Source organism: Heliangelus exortis, chromosome 28 (assembly GCF_036169615.1).
Source record: "Heliangelus exortis chromosome 28, bHelExo1.hap1, whole genome shotgun sequence".
NCBI lineage: Eukaryota > Metazoa > Chordata > Aves > Apodiformes > Trochilidae > Heliangelus > Heliangelus exortis.
In genome coordinates, this window is record NC_092449.1 from 1,194,680 (window position 1) to 1,213,637 (window position 18,958).

The following is an 18,958-nucleotide window of genomic DNA, read 5'->3' on the forward strand; positions in this document are numbered from 1 at the left end:
TTTATTTAGTTAGTTTAATCTGCTCCTTCCCATTCACCTTTTGGCTGTTTTAGTCTTTGCTGGTGTACAGAAATCTGCAGCAGTATTTCAGCTCAGAGCCACATTTGAAACGGGCAGCATTCTGCCTGTTGCTGTGAAAACATTGGCCTTTTGCCACTTTTTTGTATCACGGAAAAATCCTAGCTTTGATTTACAACATGGAAACTATTTTCCTCATGCCGTAAAAATTTCTGACTAGGATAAGAAAATCCAGGGTGCACCCTGTAATTCATACTGTGATGAGACTTGGATATTTTTACTTTTGACAGGGGCAGGGAGTGATGGGATGTGGGGTGATGACTTTAAACTGGTAGAGGGGAGATTGAGGTTGGACATTAGGAAGAAATTCTTTGGTGTGAGGGTGCTGAGCCCCTGGGTGCCCCCAGAAGCTGTGGCTGCCCCATCCCTGGCAGTGTTGAAGGTTGGATGGGGCTTGGAGCACCCTGGGCTGGTGGGAGGTGTCCCTGGCCATGGCAGGGAGTTGGGACTGGATGGCTTTAAGGTCCCTTCACACCCAAACCAGGCTGGGGTTCTGGGATTCTACTTTGGTGATCTCTTTGTGAATACAGCTTCATGAGAAGGGTAGGTAATCATGTCATTGGTTCTACAGTATGCAGTTCAGTCTTGGTATTTTTCAGTGTGTATCCAGTTACTGCTAGACAAACACGTGCTTCCAGTCTGCTGGCAAGAGGAGTCATTAGTGAAACAGAGCAGTCAGCCTCTGTGAATCACTGCACCTCTCTTCATGCACAGCCTCAAAGCAAATCCCATTGTACTGAGAGCAAACATAGCTCTACGTGACAGGAACACTGTAAAGATATTAATACCAAGGTAGAGATCTGGCAGGTACAGCAAACAAAGACACAGGGCAAAAATAGTTTAGAAATCAGTTCAAAATTGCCAGAAAATAACACAGCAGGCCAGAAACTGGAAGATGGGAGATTTAGGCTAGACATTAGGAAAAAATTGTTTGCTGTGAGGGTGGTGAGAGGCTGGACAGATTGCCCAGAGAAGCTGTGGCTGCCCAGTCCCTGGCAGTGTTGATGGGGCCTTGAGCAGCCTGGGCTGGTGGGAGGTGTCCCTGCCCATGGCAGAGGGTGGGACTGGATGAGCTTTAAGGTCCTTCTAACCCAAACTATTCTATGATTCTGATTCTGTGATTCTATGAAATGGGTTAAGATGTCCAGATAGTGCAGAAAAAAGGCAGAATTTAACTGATATATACATATATATGTTTATGTTAATACATATCATCTATATATGAGTTACATATAAACACAACAGGCTACCCTGATATTTATACAGATCTGCATCCTTTCTTCTAATGACTTCTGTCAATGACTCTTATCTGTGAATTTTCAAGGCTTTATGTTGTTGTAAGCTTTAATATTACCACGCCAGTTATTTTTAGTATTCTGCAGGCTGCCTAGCCCTCTCATGCACAGAAATGCTAGAGCCTCACTTGAATGAGTTTGGAATCTAAAAAGACAGAAGAGACAAAGGAACAGGGAAGAGGCAAGGCATTATATTTGGCTTACAGTCAGGTGGCTCTAGATGGCTGCACAGCAAGCTCGGGTCTTCCAAGAGTGGAAGAAAAAAACGTCTGCATGCTAAAACTCCACAAAATTCCTTCTTGTTAGTTGTTCCTCTAGTGTATTGTGATAACAATGAAATTGTTTGCTAGGACGCTGGGATATAGAATTATTTTGGTTGGAAAAGACCTTCAAATCATCAAGCCCAACCTTCAACTGCACACTGCCTAGGCCACCACTAACCCATGGCCCTTAGCACCACATCTGCATGGCCTTGAAATCTCTCCAGGGGTGGGGATTCCACCACTGTCATGGGCAGCCTGGGCCAGGGCCTGACAACCCTTTCCAGGAAGAAATTGTTCCTAAAAAATTTGGTTGGAATGTGTCCAAAGAAGAGGAACAAAGACAGTGATTCCTTATATTTCAGATACCTTTTCCTTTCCCAACCCTTTTTCTCACTAACAGCACTAACTGAGGTAGAATGTCAACCTTATAAGTTCTCTGTTGGGTGTTACATAACCAGGCTGGTATGCCTCACAGGAGGAGAATCTTATGAGGTGACACAACTGACCTGACAGGGGAGAGACTGTGGAGGCATGGGGTGTGATCCCTAAAAAGGATTATTAATACAATGAGTCCCTCCTTAGAAATGTATAATCTGGATGATTTTGAACATCTGTGGATACCTCACAGGAAGAGATAAATTGGTTTAGGCTGGCAAGCAGGCAGGTATTGTGTTTTCATTCAGTGAACTGTATATGGATGAACAGCATATTTTTCAGATGCTGCCAGTGCAGAAAACCTGAAAAATATATATAGTGTAATGAATAATGCTTACATAAAAAAACAATTTGGAAAATGTTTGACAAGAGTTTCTTGGGTATCTACTATTGTTTTGAAAACTGAAAATGAGAGACATTACTTCACAGTATGTCCTACATTGAAATATATTCCTAATCATCAAATTGCTCAGTAGTCTCAAGAAGCTGTTCTAGCGATCTCGGACCATTCAGTCTTTGACCCTCTTTTCCATGGCTTATGGAGAACTGAGGAGGTCGAAAAGAATTGGAGATGGTAGGAACTTGACAAATGAATTTGGCCTTTAGGGAGTTCTCAGTAAACTACTGCAATAAGCAGAAGAACAATAGTACTCATGTGTACAAATAAACAAGGCCATATAAATAAAGAAAATGGTAAGAAGTGCTAAAGGAAGAAATTGTGACAATACAAACTCTATTACTTTTCTTTTAAGAAGCACCTTTGCCAAAAAAGTTATAGTAACCATTTAATCAGGTGTCTAACCATATCACCCACAAACACAAAATAATCTGCAGTATAAAGGAAATCCTCAGAAGCTGCTGTTAAATTGAATGTAAATTTCAGTAAAACAAAAAAGCCAGTGGTGAATAGCTATAAATTGACATTGCGTTTTAAAAGTTATCATGCACATCTCCTCCAATTAGAGCTGCACGCTCTGAGACTCCACACGCAACAACTGCACAAGATAAAACCACCATACCGCTTTCCCATACACCAAAACGAGACACCTGCATCGAAACTGAGATATCCACTGCAGTGAATATGCAGTGGACATCCAAACCACAGCTCCTCCTCTCATTACAGGTTCACCCTTGGCCACTACATCCCAAAAAACTACTATAAAAAACACCACCACCACAAGCCTCACCACTTCCACCACACCTGAATCCTCCAGCACAGGTGTGGACAACACATTTAGAGCGACCTCCAGCACAGCAGCCCAAACTACGACTCCTCTTAGCACCACAACTTCCCCCTCTCCTTCTCCAACACAAGCAACTGCACTTCGGACAACCTCATCTCTCTTCTCCACCTCCACCAGTCCAGAAACCTCCAGCCAAACTGAGAAGACCACTGCTACACTGACTTCCACCATTGCTGCCCAAGCCACAACTCCTCCTACCGCTACAGCTTTAACCTCTGCCATTCCATCCCAAGTGACTCCTCTTGAAAGAGCCGCCACACGCCTCTCCCCTTCCACCAGGCAGGAATCCTCCAGCACAACCGAGACCACCATGGCAGTGACCTCCACCATGGCTACACAAACCACATCTCCTGAGTCTACTGCTTCACCCTCTACCACTGTAAATGAGAACCCTGCTCTTCAGACAAGCTCCACGATCCTCTCAACCTCCTCCAGACAAGGCACTTCCAGCCCAGCTCAGGAAAAAAACACTACAGAGACCTCCAGCACACATTCCGAAACCACCTCTCCTCCTGAGGTCACGCACTCAGCCAAGCCCACTCCAAGACAAACAACGGCTTCTAAGAAAACCTCTCCGCTGTTCTCCACCGCCAGCAGAGCAGAAACCTCCAGCCCAGCACTGGAGACCACCACTTCAGTGACCTCTTTGTTGGGTGCCCCAACCACAAGTCCTCAACTCTCTACAACTTCAACTGCTGCCACTCCAACCCAATCGACTGCTGTGGAAACAACCACCACACCCCTCTCCACTTCCACCAGAACTGAAACCTCCAGCACAGCTGAGGAGTCCACCACTGCAGTGACCTCTTCATTAGGTGCCCCAACCACAAGTCCTCCTCTCTCCACAGCTTCAGCTGCTGCCACTCCAACCCAATCGACTGCTCTGGAAAAAACCAACGCACCCCTCTCGACTTCCACCAGAACTGAAACCTCCACCCTACCAGAGGAAACCCCCACTACAGCGGTCTCCAGCACAGCAGCCCAAGCTACGACTCCTCTTAGCACCACAACACCATCCTCTGCTGCTCCAACACAAGCAACTGCTCCTCAGACAACTTTGACTCTCTTCTCCACCCCCTCCAGTCCAGAAACCTCCAGCACAGCAGAGGACACCACCAGTACAGCAACCTCAAGAACAGCAGCCCAAACTACGACTCCTCTTACCACCAGAACTTCATCCTCTGCTGCTCCAACACAACCAACTGCTCCTCAGACAACTTTGACTCTCTTCTCCACCCCCTCCAGTCCAGAAACCTCCAGCGCAACAGAGGAAACCACTACTGCAGTGACCTCCAGCACAGCAGCCCAAACCACTTCTCCTCCTCTGACTACACCTTCACTCTCTGCCACTCCATCCAAAACAACTTCACCACAGATTACCACCACACCCCTCCCTACCTCCCCTAAACGCGACACGTCTAGTGCGGCTGAGGAGTCCACCACTGCAACAACATTAGGTGCCCCAACCACAAGGCCTCCTCTCTCTACAGCTTCAACTGCTGCCACTCCAACCCAATCGACTGCTGTGGAAACAACCACCACACCCCTCTCCACTTCCACCAGAACTGAAACCTCCAGCACAGCTGAGGACACCACCACTTCAGTGACCTCTTCATTAGGTGCCCCAACCACAAGTCCTCCTCTCTCCACAGCTTCAGCTGCTGCCACTCCAACCCAATCGACTGCTCTGAAAACAACCAACGCACCCCTCTCGACTTCCACCAGAACTGAAACCTCCACCCTACCAGAGGAAACCCCCACTACAGCGGTCTCCAGCACAGCAGCCCAAACCATTTCTCCTCCTCTGACTACACCTTCACTCTATGCCACTCCATCCAAAACAACTTCACCACAGATTACCACCACACTCCCCTCTACCTCCTCTAGACGCGACACGTCTAGCGCAGCTGAGGAGTCCACCACTGCATCAACATTAGGTGCCCCAGCCACAAGTCCTCCTCTCTCCACAGCTTCAACTGCTGCCACTCCAACCCAATCGACTGCTCTGGAAACAACCACCACACCCCTCTCCACTTCCACCAGAACTGAAACCTCCAGCACAGCTGAGGACACCACCACTGCAGTGACCTCTTCATTACGTGCCCCAGCCACAAGTCCTCCTCTCTCCACAGCTTCAACTGCTGCCACTCCAACCCAATCGACTGCTCTGGAAACAACCACCACACCCCTCTCCACTTCCACCAGAACTGAAACCTCCAGCACAGCTGAGGACACCACCACTGCAGTGACCTCTTCATTAGGTGCCCCAACCACAAGTCCTCCTCTCTCCACAGCTTCAACTGCTGCCACTCCAACCCAATCGACTGCTCTGGAAACAACCACCACACCCCTCTCCACTTCCACCAGAACTGAAACCTCCAGCAGAGCTGAGGACACCACCACTGCAGTGACCTCTTCATTAGGTGCCCCAACCACAAGTCCTCCTCTCTCCACAGCTTCAGCTGCTGCCACTCCAACCCAATCGACTGCTCTGGAAACAACCAACGCACCCCTCTCGACTTCCACCAGAACTGAAACCTCCACCCTACCAGAGGAAACCCCCACTAAAGCAGTCTCCAGCACAGCAGCCCAAGCTACGACTCCTCTTAGCACCACAATGCCATCCTCTGCTGCTCCAACACAAGCAACTGCTCTTCAGAAAACTCTGACTCTCTTCTCCACCTCCTCCAGTCCAGAAACCTCCAGCGCAACAGAGGAAACCACTACTGCAGTGACCTCCAGCACAGCAGCCCAAACCACTTCTCCTCCTCTGACTACACCTTCACTCTATGCCACTCCATCCAAAACAACTTCACCACAGATTACCACCACACCCCTCTCTACCTCCCCTAGACGCGACACGTCTAGCGCAGCTGAGGAGTCCACCACTGCAACAACATTAGGTGCCCCAACAGCAAGTCCTCCTCTCTCCACAGCTTCAACTGCTGCCACTCCAACCCAATCGACTGCTCTGAAAACAACCAACGCACCCCTCTCGACTTCCACCAGAACTGAAACCTCCACCCTACCAGAGGAAACCCCCACTACAGCGGTCTCCAGCACAGAAGCCCAAACCATTTCTCCTCCTCTGACTACACCTTCACTCTATGCCACTCCATCCAAAACAACTTCACCACAGATTACCACCACACCCCTCTCTACCTCCCCTAGACGCGACACGTCAAGCGCAGCTGAGGAGTCCACCACTGCAACAACATTAGGTGCCCCAGCCACAAGTCCTCCTCTCTCCACAGCTTCAACTGCTGCCACTCCAACCCAATCGACTGCTCTGGAAACAACCACCACACCCCTCTCCACTTCCACCACAACTGAAACCTCCAGCACAGCTGAGGACACCACCACTGCAGTGACCTCTTCATTACGTGCCCCAACCACAAGTCCTCCTCTCTCCACAGCTTCAACTGCTGCCACTCCAACCCAATCGACTGCTCTGGAAACAACCACTACAGGCCTCTCCACTTCCACCAGAACTGAAACCTCCAGCACAGCTGAGGACACCACCACTGCAGTGACCTCTTCATTAGGTGCCCCAACCACAAGTCCTCCTCTCTCCACAGCTTCAGCTGCTGCCACTCCAACCCAATCGACTGCTCTGGAAACAACCAACGCACCCCCCTCGACTTCCACCAGAGCTGAAACCTCCACCCTACCAGAGGAAACCCCCACTACAGCGGTCTCCAGCACAGCAGCCCAAACCATTTCTCCTCCTCTGACTACACCTTCACTCTATGCCACTCCATCCAAAACAACTTCACCACAGATTACCACCACACCCCTCTCTACCTCCCCTAGAGGCGACACGTCAAGCACAGCTGAGGAGTCCACCACTGCATCAACATTAGTTGCCCCAGCCACAAGTACTCCTCTCTCCACAGCTTCAACTGCTGCCACTCCAACCCAATCGACTGCTCTGGAAACAACCACCACACCCCTCTCCACTTCCACCAGAACTGAAACCTCCAGCACAGCTGAGGACACCACCACTGCAGTGACCTCTTCATTACGTGCCCCAACCACAAGTCCTCCTCTCTCCACAGCTTCAGCTGCTGCCACTCCAACCCAATCGACTGCTCTGGAAACAACCAACGCACCCCCCTCGACTTCCACCACAACTGAAACCTCCACCCTACCAGAGGAAACCCCCACTACAGCGGTCTCCAGCACAGCAGCCCAAGCTACGACTCCTCTTAGCACCACAACGCCATCCTCTGCTGCTCCAACACAAGCAACTGCTCTTCAGACAACTTTGACTCTCTTCTCCACCTCCTCCAGTCCACAAACCTCCAGCCAAACTGAGGAGACCACTACTGCAGTGACCTCCAGCACAGCAGCCCAAACCATTTCTCCTCCTCTGACTACACCTTCACTCTCTGCCACTCCATCCAAAACAACTTCACCACAGATTACCACCACACCCCTCTCTACCTCCCCTAGACGCGACACGTCTAGCGCAGCTGAGGAGTCCACCACTGCAACAACATTAGGTGCCCCAACAGCAAGTCCTCCTCTCTCCACAGCTTCAACTGCTGCCACTCCAACCCAATCGACTGCTCTGAAAACAACCAACGCAGCCCTCTCGACTTCCACCAGAACTGAAACCTCCAGCACAGCTGAGGACACCACCACTGCAGTGACCTCTTCATTACGTGCCCCAACCACAAGTCCTCCTCTCTCCACAGCTTCAGCTGCTGCCACTCCAACCCAATCGACTGCTCTGGAAACAACCAACGCACCCCCCTCGACTTCCACCAGAACTGAAACCTCCACCCTACCAGAGGAAACCCCCACTACAGCGGTCTCCAGCACAGCAGCCCAAACCATTTCTCCTCCTCTGACTACACCTTCACTCTATGCCACTCCATCCAAAACAACTTCACCACAGATTACCACCACACCCCTCTCTACCTCCCCTAGAGGCGACACGTCAAGCACAGCTGAGGAGTCCACCACTGCATCAACATTAGGTGCCCCAGCCACAAGTCCTCCTCTCTCCACAGCTTCAACTGCTGCCACTCCAACCCAATCGACTGCTCTGGAAACAACCACCACACCCCTCTCCACTTCCACCAGAACTGAAACCTCCAGCAGAGCTGAGGACACCACCACTGCAGTGACCTCTTCATTAGGTGCCCCAGCCACAAGTCCTCCTCTCTCCACAGCTTCAACTGCTGCCACTCCAACCCAATCGACTGCTCTGGAAACAACCAACGCACCCCTCTCGACTTCCACCAGAACTGAAACCTCCACCCTACCAGAGGAAACCCCCACTAAAGCAGTCTCCAGCACAGCAGCCCAAGCTACGACTCCTCTTAGCACCACAATGCCATCCTCTGCTGCTCCAACACAAGCAACTGCTCTTCAGAAAACTCTGACTCTCTTCTCCACCTCCTCCAGTCCAGAAACCTCCAGCGCAACAGAGGAAACCACTACTGCAGTGACCTCCAGCACAGCAGCCCAAACCATTTCTCCTCCTCTGACTACACCTTCACTCTCTGCCACTCCATCCAAAACAACTTCACCACAGATTACCACCACACCCCTCTCTACCTCCCCTAGACGCGACACGTCTAGTGCGGCTGAGGAGTCCACCACTGCAACAACATTAGGTGCCCCAACAGCAAGTCCTCCTCTCTCCACAGCTTCAACTGCTGCCACTCCAACCCAATCGACTGCTCTGAAAACAACCAACGCACCCCTCTCCAATTCTACCAGAACTGAAACCTCCAGCACAGCTGAGGACACCACCACTGCAGTGACCTCTTCATTAGGTGCCCCAACCACAAGTCCTCCTCTCTCCACAGCTTCAACTGCTGCCACTCCAACCCAATCGACTGCTCTGGAAACAACCACCACACCCCTCTCCACTTCCACCAGAACTGAAACCTCCAGCACAGCTGAGGACACCACCACTGCAGTGACCTCTTCATTAGGTGCCCCAACCACAAGTCCTCCTCTCTCCACAGCTTCAACTGCTGCCACTCCAACCCAATCGATTGCTCTGGAAACAACCAGCACACCCCTCTCCACTTCCACCAGAACTGAAACCTCCACCCTACCAGAGGAAACCCCCACTACAGCCGTCTCCAGCACAGCAGCCCAAGCTACGACTCCTCTTAGGACCACAACGCCATCCTCTGCTGCTCCAACACAAACAACTGCTCCTCAGACAACTTTGACTCTCTTCTCCACCTCCTCCAGTCCACAAACCTCCAGCCAAACTGAGGAGACCACTACTGCAGTGACCTCCAGCACAGCAGCCCAAACCATTTCTCCTCCTCTGACTACACCTTCACTCTCTGCCACTCCATCCAAAACAACTTCACCACAGATTACCACCACACCCCTCTCTACCTCCCCTAGACGCTACACGTCTAGCGCAGCTGAGGAGTCCACCACTGCAACAACATTAGGTGCCCCAACCACAAGGCCTCCTCTCTCTACAGCTTCAACTGCTGCCACTCCAACCCAATCGACTGCTCTGGAAACAACCACCACAGCCCTCTCCACTTCCACCAGAACTGAAACCTCCAGCACAGCTGAGGACACCACCACTGCAGTGACCTCTTCATTAGGTGCCCCAACCACAAGTCCTCCTCTCTCCACAGATTCAGCTGCTGCCACTCCAACCCAATCGACTGCTCTGGAAACAACCACCACACCCCTCTCCAATTCCACCAGAACTGAAACCTCCACCCTACCAGAGGAAACCCCCACTACAGCCGTCTCCAGCACAGCAGCCCAAGCTACGACTCCTCTTAGCACCACAACGCCATCCTCTGCTGCTCCAAAACAAGCAACTGCTCCTCAGACAACTTTGACTCTCTTCTCCACCTCCTCCAGTCCAGAAACCTCCAGCACAGCAGAGGACACCACCAGTACAGCAACCTCAAGAACAGCAGCCCATACTACGACTCATCTTACCACCAGAACTTCATCCTCTGCTGCTCCAACACAAGCAACTGCTCTTCAGACAGCCTCGTCTCTCTTCTCCACCTCCTCCAGTCCAGAAACCTCCAGCGCAACAGAGGAAACCACTACTGCAGTGACCTCCAGCACAGCAGCCCAAACCATTTCTCCTCCTCTGACTACACCTTCACTCTCTGCCACTCCATCCAAAACAACTTCACCACAGATTACCACCACACCCCTCTCTACCTCCCCTAGACGCGACACGTCTAGTGCGGCTGAGGAGTCCACCACTGCAACAACATTAGGTGCCCCAACCACAAGGCCTCCTCTCTCTACAGCTTCAACTGCTGCCACTCCAACCCAATCGACTGCTCTGGAAACAACCAACGCACCCCTCTCCACTTCCACCAGAACTGAAACCTCCAGCACAGCTGAGGACACCACCACTGCAGTGACCTCTTCATTAGGTGCCCCAACCACAAGTCCTCCTCTCTCCACAGCTTCAGCTGCTGCCACTCCAACCGAATCGACTGCTCTGGAAACAACCAACGCACCCCTCTCCAATTCCACCAGAACTGAAACCTCCACCCTACCAGAGGAAACCCCCACTACAGCGGTCTCCAGCACAGCAGCCGAAGCTACGACTCCTCTTAGCACCACAACGCCATCCTCTGCTGCTCCAAAACAAGCAACTGCTCTTCAGACAACTTTGACTCTCTTCTCCACCTCCTCCAGTCCAGAAACCTCCAGCGCAACAGAGGAAACCACTACTGCAGTGACCTCCAGCACAGCAGCCCAAACCATTTCTCCTCCTCTGACTACACCTTCACTCTCTGCCACTCCATCCAAAACAACTTCACCACAGATTACCACCACACCCCCCTCTAGCTCCCCTAGACGCGACACGTCTAGCGCAGCTGAGGAGTCCACCACTGCAACAACATTAGGTGCCCCAAACACAAGTCCTCCTCTCTCTACAGCTTCAACTGCTGCCACTCCAACCCAATCGACTGCTCTGGAAACAACCACCACACCCCTCTCCAATTCTACCAGAACTGAAACCTCCAGCACAGCTGAGGACACCACCACTGCAGTGACCTCTTCATTAGGTGCCCCAACCACAAGTCCTCCTCTCTCCACAGCTTCAACTGCTGCCACTCCAACCCAATCGACTGCTCTGGAAACAACCACCACACCCCTCTCCACTTCCACCAGAACTGAAACCTCCAGCACAGCTGAGGACACCACCACTGCAGTGACCTCTTCATTAGGTGCCCCAACCACAAGTCCTCCTCTCCCCACAGCTTCAACTGCTGCCACTCCAACCCAATCGACTGCTCTGGAAACAACCAGCACACCCCTCTCCACTTCCACCAGAACTGAAACCTCCAGCACAGCTGAGGACACCACCACTGCAGTGACCTCTTCATTAGGTGCCCCAACCACAAGTCCTCCTCTCTCCACAGCTTCAACTGCTGCCACTCCAACCCAATCGACTGCTCTGGAAACAACCAACGCACCCCCCTCGACTTCCACCAGAACTGAAATCTCCACCCTACCAGAGGAAACCCCCACTACAGCGGTCTCCAGCACAGCAGCCCAAGCTACGACTCCTCTTAGCACCACAACGCCATCCTCTGCTGCTCCAACACAAGCAACTGCTCCTCAGACAACTTTGACTCTCTTCTCCACCCCCTCCAGTCCAGAAACCTCCAGCACAACAGAGGAAACCACTACTGCAGTGACCTCCAGCACAGCAGCCCAAACCACTTCTCCTCCTCTGACTACACCTTCACTCTCTGCCACTCCGTCCAAAACAACTTCACCACAGATTACCACCACACCCCTCTCTACCTCCCCTAGACGCGACACGTCTAGTGCGGCTGAGGAGTCCACCACTGCAACAACATTAGGTGCCCCAACCACAAGGCCTCCTCTCTCTACAGCTTCAACTGCTGCCACTCCAACCCAATCGACTGCTCTGGAAACAACCACCACACCCCTCTCCAATTCCACCAGAACTGAAACCTCCAGCACAGCTGAGGACACCACCACTGCAGTGACCTCTTCATTAGGTGCCCCAACCACAAGTCCTCCTCTCTCCACAGCTTCAACTGCTGCCACTCCAACCCAATCGACTGCTCTGGAAACAACCACCACACCCCTCTCCACTTCCACCAGAACTGAAACCTCCAGCACAGCTGAGGACACCACCACTGCAGTGACCTCTTCATTAGGTGCCCCAACCACAAGTCCTCCTCTCCCCACAGCTTCAACTGCTGCCACTCCAACCGAATCGACTGCTCTGGAAACAACCAACGCACCCCCCTCGACTTCCACCAGAACTGAAACCTCCACCCTACCAGAGGAAACCCCCACTACAGCGGTCTCCAGCACAGCAGCCCAAGCTACGACTCCTCTTAGCACCACAACGCCATCCTCTGCTGCTCCAAAACAAGCAACTGCTCCTCAGACAACATTGACTCTCTTCTCCACCTCCTCCAGTCCAGAAACGTCCAGCACAGCAGAGGACACCACCAGTACAGCAACCTCAAGAACAGCAGCCCATACTACGACTCATCTTACCACCAGAACTTCATCCTCTGCTGCTCCAACACAAGCAACTGCTCTTCAGACAACTTTGACTCTCTTCTCCACCTCCTCCAGTCCAGAAACCTCCAGCGCAACAGAGGAAACCACTACTGCAGTGACCTCCAGCACAGCAGCCCAAACCATTTCTCCTCCTCTGACTACACCTTCACTCTCTGCCACTCCATCCAAAACAACTTCACCACAGATTACCACCACACCCCTCCCCACCTCCCCTAGACGCGACACGTCTAGCGCAGCTGAGGAGTCCACCACTGCAACAACATTAGGTGCCCCAAACACAAGTCCTCCTCTCTCTACAGCTTCAACTGCTGCCACTCCAACCCAATCGACTGCTCTGGAAACAACCACCACACCCCTCTCCACTTCCACCAGAACTGAAACCTCCAGCACAGCTGAGGACACCACCACTGCAGTGACCTCTTCATTAGGTGCCCCAACCACAAGTCCTCCTCTCTCCACAGCTTCAACTGCTGCCACTCCAACCCAATCGACTGCTCTGGAAACAACCACCACACCCCTCTCCACTTCCACCAGAACTGAAACCTCCAGCACAGCTGAGGACACCACCACTGCAGTGACCTCTTCATTAGGTGCCCCAACCACAAGTCCTCCTCTCTCCACAGCTTCAACTGCTGCCACTCCAACCCAATCGACTGCTCTGGAAACAACCACCACACCCCTCTCCACTTCCACCAGAACTGAAACCTCCAGCACAGCTGAGGACACCACCACTGCAGTGACCTCTTCATTAGGTGCCCCAACCACAAGTCCTCCTCTCTCCACAGCTTCAACTGCTGCCACTCCAACCGAATCGACTGCTCTGGAAACAACCAACGCACCCCCCTCGACTTCCACCAGAACTGAAACCTCCACCCTACCAGAGGAAACCCCCACTACAGCGGTCTCCAGCACAGCAGCCCAAGCTACGACTCCTCTTAGCACCACAATGCCATCCTCTGCTGCTCCAACACAAGCAACTGCTCCTCAGACAACTTTGACTCTCTTCTCCACCCCCTCCAGTCCAGAAACCTCCAGCACAACAGAGGAAACCACTACTGCAGTGACCTCCAGCACAGCAGCCCAAACCACTTCTCCTCCTCTGACTACACCTTCACTCTCTGCCACTCCATCCAAAACAACTTCACCACAGATTACCACCACACCCCTCTCTACCTCCCCTAGACGCGACACGTCTAGTGCGGCTGAGGAGTCCACCACTGCAACAACATTAGGTGCCCCAACCACAAGGCCTCCTCTCTCTACAGCTTCAACTGCTGCCACTCCAACCCAATCGACTGCTCTGGAAACAACCAGCACATCCCTCTCCACTTCCACCAGAACTGAAACCTCCAGCACAGCTGAGGACACCACCACTGCAGTGACCTCTTCATTAGGTGCCCCAACCACAAGTCCTCCTCTCCCCACAGCTTCAACTGCTGCCACTCCAACCCAATCGACTGCTCTGGAAACAACCACCACACCCCTCTCCACTTCCACCAGAACTGAAACCTCCAGCACAGCTGAGGACACCACCACTGCAGTGACCTCTTCATTAGGTGCCCCAACCACAAGTCCTCCTCTCTCCACAGCTTCAACTCCTGCCACTCCAACCGAATCGACTGCTCTGGAAACAACCAACGCACCCCCCTCGACTTCCACCAGAACTGAAACCTCCACCCTACCAGAGGAAACCCCCACTACAGCGGTCTCCAGCACAGCAGCCCAAGCTACGACTCCTCTTAGCACCACAACGCCATCCTCTGCTGCTCCAAAACAAGCAACTGCTCCTCAGACAACTTTGACTCTCTTCTCCACCTCCTCCAGTCCAGAAACGTCCAGCACAGCAGAGGACACCACCAGTACAGCAACCTCAAGAACAGCAGCCCATACTACGACTCATCTTACCACCAGAACTTCATCCTCTGCTGCTCCAACACAAGCAACAGCTCTTCAGACAGCCTCGTCTCTCTTCTCCACCTCCTCCAGTCCAGAAACCTCCAGCGCAACAGAGGAAACCACTACTGCAGTGACCTCCAGCACAGCAGCCCAAACCATTTCTCCTCCTCTGACTACACCTTCACTCTCTGCCACTCCATCCAAAACAACTTCACCACAGATTACCACCACACCCCTCCCCACCTCCCCTAGACGCGACACGTCTAGCGCAGCTGAGGAGTCCACCACTGCAACAACATTAGGTGCCCCAAACACAAGTCCTCCTCTCTCTACAGCTTCAACTGCTGCCACTCCAACCCAATCGACTGCTCTGGAAACAACCACCACACCCCTCTCCACTTCCACCAGAACTGAAACCTCCAGCACAGCTGAGGACACCACCACTGCAGTGACCTCTTCATTAGGTGCCCCAACCACAAGTCCTCCTCTCTCCACAGCTTCAACTGCTGCCACTCCAACCCAATCGACTGCTCTGGAAACAACCACCACACCCCTCTCCACTTCCACCAGAACTGAAACCTCCAGCACAGCTGAGGACACCACCACTGCAGTGACCTCTTCATTAGGTGCCCCAACCACAAGTCCTCCTCTCTCCACAGCTTCAACTGCTGCCACTCCAACCCAATCGACTGCTCTGGAAACAACCACCACACCCCTCTCCACTTCCACCAGAACTGAAACCTCCAGCACAGCTGAGGACACCACCACTGCAGTGACCTCTTCATTAGGTGCCCCAACCACAAGTCCTCCTCTCTCCACAGCTTCAGCTGCTGCCACTCCAACCCAATCGACTGCTCTGGAAACAACCAACGCACCCCCCTCGACTTCCACCAGAACTGAAACCTCCACCCTACCAGAGGAAACCCCCACTACAGCGGTCTCCAGCACAGCAGCCCAAGCTACGACTCCTCTTAGCACCACAATGCCATCCTCTGCTGCTCCAACACAAGCAACTGCTCCTCAGACAACTTTGACTCTCTTCTCCACCCCCTCCAGTCCAGAAACCTCCAGCACAACAGAGGAAACCACTACTGCAGTGACCTCCAGCACAGCAGCCCAAACCACTTCTCCTCCTCTGACTACACCTTCACTCTCTGCCACTCCATCCAAAACAACTTCACCACAGATTACCACCACACCCCTCTCTACCTCCCCTAGACGCGACACGTCTAGTGCGGCTGAGGAGTCCACCACTGCAACAACATTAGGTGCCCCAACCACAAGGCCTCCTCTCTCTACAGCTTCAACTGCTGCCACTCCAACCCAATCGACTGCTCTGGAAACAACCAGCACACCCCTCTCCACTTCCACCAGAACTGAAACCTCCAGCACAGCTGAGGACACCACCACTGCAGTGACCTCTTCATTAGGTGCCCCAACCACAAGTCCTCCTCTCCCCACAGCTTCAACTGCTGCCACTCCAACCCAATCGACTGCTCTGGAAACAACCACCACACCCCTCTCCACTTCCACCAGAACTGAAACCTCCAGCACAGCTGAGGACACCACCACTGCAGTGACCTCTTCATTAGGTGCCCCAACCACAAGTCCTCCTCTCTCCACAGCTTCAACTCCTGCCACTCCAACCGAATCGACTGCTCTGGAAACAACCAACGCACCCCCCTCGACTTCCACCAGAACTGAAACCTCCACCCTACCAGAGGAAACCCCCACTACAGCGGTCTCCAGCACAGCAGCCCAAGCTACGACTCCTCTTAGCACCACAACGCCATCCTCTGCTGCTCCAAAACAAGCAACTGCTCCTCAGACAACTTTGACTCTCTTCTCCACCTCCTCCAGTCCAGAAACGTCCAGCACAGCAGAGGACACCACCAGTACAGCAACCTCAAGAACAGCAGCCCATACTACGACTCATCTTACCACCAGAACTTCATCCTCTGCTGCTCCAACACAAGCAACAGCTCTTCAGACAGCCTCGTCTCTCTTCTCCACCTCCTCCAGTCCAGAAACCTCCAGCGCAACAGAGGAAACCACTACTGCAGTGACCTCCAGCACAGCAGCCCAAACCATTTCTCCTCCTCTGACTACACCTTCACTCTCTGCCACTCCATCCAAAACAACTTCACCACAGATTACCACCACACCCCTCCCCACCTCCCCTAGACGCGACACGTCTAGCGCAGCTGAGGAGTCCACCACTGCAACAACATTAGGTGCCCCAAACACAAGTCCTCCTCTCTCTACAGCTTCAACTGCTGCCACTCCAACCCAATCGACTGCTCTGGAAACAACCACCACACCCCTCTCCACTTCCACCAGAACTGAAACCTCCAGCACAGCTGAGGACACCACCACTGCAGTGACCTCTTCATTAGGTGCCCCAACCACAAGTCCTCCTCTCTCCACAGCTTCAACTGCTGCCACTCCAACCCAATCGACTGCTCTGGAAACAACCACCACACCCCTCTCCACTTCCACCAGAACTGAAACCTCCAGCACAGCTGAGGACACCACCACTGCAGTGACCTCTTCATTAGGTGCCCCAACCACAAGTCCTCCTCTCTCCACAGCTTCAACTGCTGCCACTCCAACCCAATCGACTGCTCTGGAAACAACCACCACACCCCTCTCCACTTCCACCAGAACTGAAACCTCCAGCACAGCTGAGGACACCACCACTGCAGTGACCTCTTCATTAGGTGCCCCAACCACAAGTCCTCCTCTCTCCACAGCTTCAGCTGCTGCCACTCCAACCCAATCGACTGCTCTGGAAACAACCAACGCACCCCCCTCGACTTCCACCAGAACTGAAACCTCCACCCTACCAGAGGAAACCCCCACTACAGCGGTCTCCAGCACAGCAGCCCAAGCTACGACTCCTCTTAGCACCACAATGCCATCCTCTGCTGCTCCAACACAAGCAACTGCTCCTCAGACAACTTTGACTCTCTTCTCCACCCCCTCCAGTCCAGAAACCTCCAGCACAACAGAGGAAACCACTACTGCAGTGACCTCCAGCACAGCAGCCCAAACCACTTCTCCTCCTCTGACTACACCTTCACTCTCTGCCACTCCATCCAAAACAACTTCACCACAAATTACCACCACACCCCTCTCTACCTCCCCTAGACGCGACACGTCTAGTGCGGCTGAGGAGTCCACCACTGCAACAACATTAGGTGCCCCAACCACAAGGCCTCCTCTCTCTACAGCTTCAACTGCTGCCACTCCAACCCAATCGACTGCTCTGGAAACAACCAACGCACCCCTCTCCACTTCCACCAGAACTGAAACCTCCAGCACAGCTGAGGACACCACCACTGCAGTGACCTCTTCATTAGGTGCCCCAGCCACAAGTCCTCCTCTCTCCACAGCTTCAACTGCTGCCACTCCAACCCAATCGACTGCTCTGGAAACAACCAACGCACCCCTCTCGACTTCCACCAGAACTGAAACCTCCACCCTACCAGAGGAAACCCCCACTACAGCGGTCTCCAGCACAGCAGCCCAAGCTACGACTCCTCTTAGCACCACAACGCCATCCTCTGCTGCTCCAAAACAAGCAACTGCTCCTCAGACAACTTTGACTCTCTTCTCCACCTCCTCCAGTCCAGAAACGTCCAGCACAGCAGAGGACACCACCAGTACAGCAACCTCAAGAACAGCAGCCCATACTACGACTCATCTTACCACCAGAACTTCATCCTCTGCTGCTCCAACACAAGCAACTGCTCTTCAGACAGCCTCGTCTCTCTTCTCCACCTCCTCCAGTCCAGAAACCTCCAGCGCAACAGAGGAAACCACTACTGCAGTGACCTCCAGCACAGCAGCCCAAACCATTTCTCCTCCTCTGACTACACCTTCACTCTCTGCCACTCCATCCAAAACAACTTCACCACAGATTACCACCACACCCCTCTCTACCTCCCCTAGACGCTACACATCTAGCGCAGCTGAGGAGTCCACCACTGCAACAACATTAGGTGCCCCAACCACAAGTCCTCCTCTCTCCACAGCTTCAACTGCTGCCACTCCAACCCAATCGACTGCTCTGGAAACAACCAATGCACCCCTCTCCACTTCCACCAGAACTGAAACCTCCAGCACAGCTGAGGACACCACCACTGCAGTGACCTCTTCATTAGGTGCCCCAACCACAAGTCCTCCTCTCTCCACAGCTTCA

At 52.8% G+C, this 18,958-nt stretch overlaps 1 protein-coding gene across 1 annotated transcript in view; it reads left to right on the forward strand.

Moving 5' to 3' along the window:
- MUC16 (mucin 16, cell surface associated) overlaps nucleotides 1-18,958 on the forward strand; it is a 117,569-nt gene that overhangs the window by 34,004 nt on the left and 64,607 nt on the right. Inside the window, exons 2-3 of the mRNA XM_071727415.1 lie at nucleotides 3,195-4,885; nucleotides 18,385-18,586. Of these exons, the coding sequence (XP_071583516.1) occupies nucleotides 3,195-4,885; nucleotides 18,385-18,586 (1,893 nt within the window). The remainder of the gene's footprint in view (nucleotides 1-3,194; nucleotides 4,886-18,384; nucleotides 18,587-18,958) is intronic.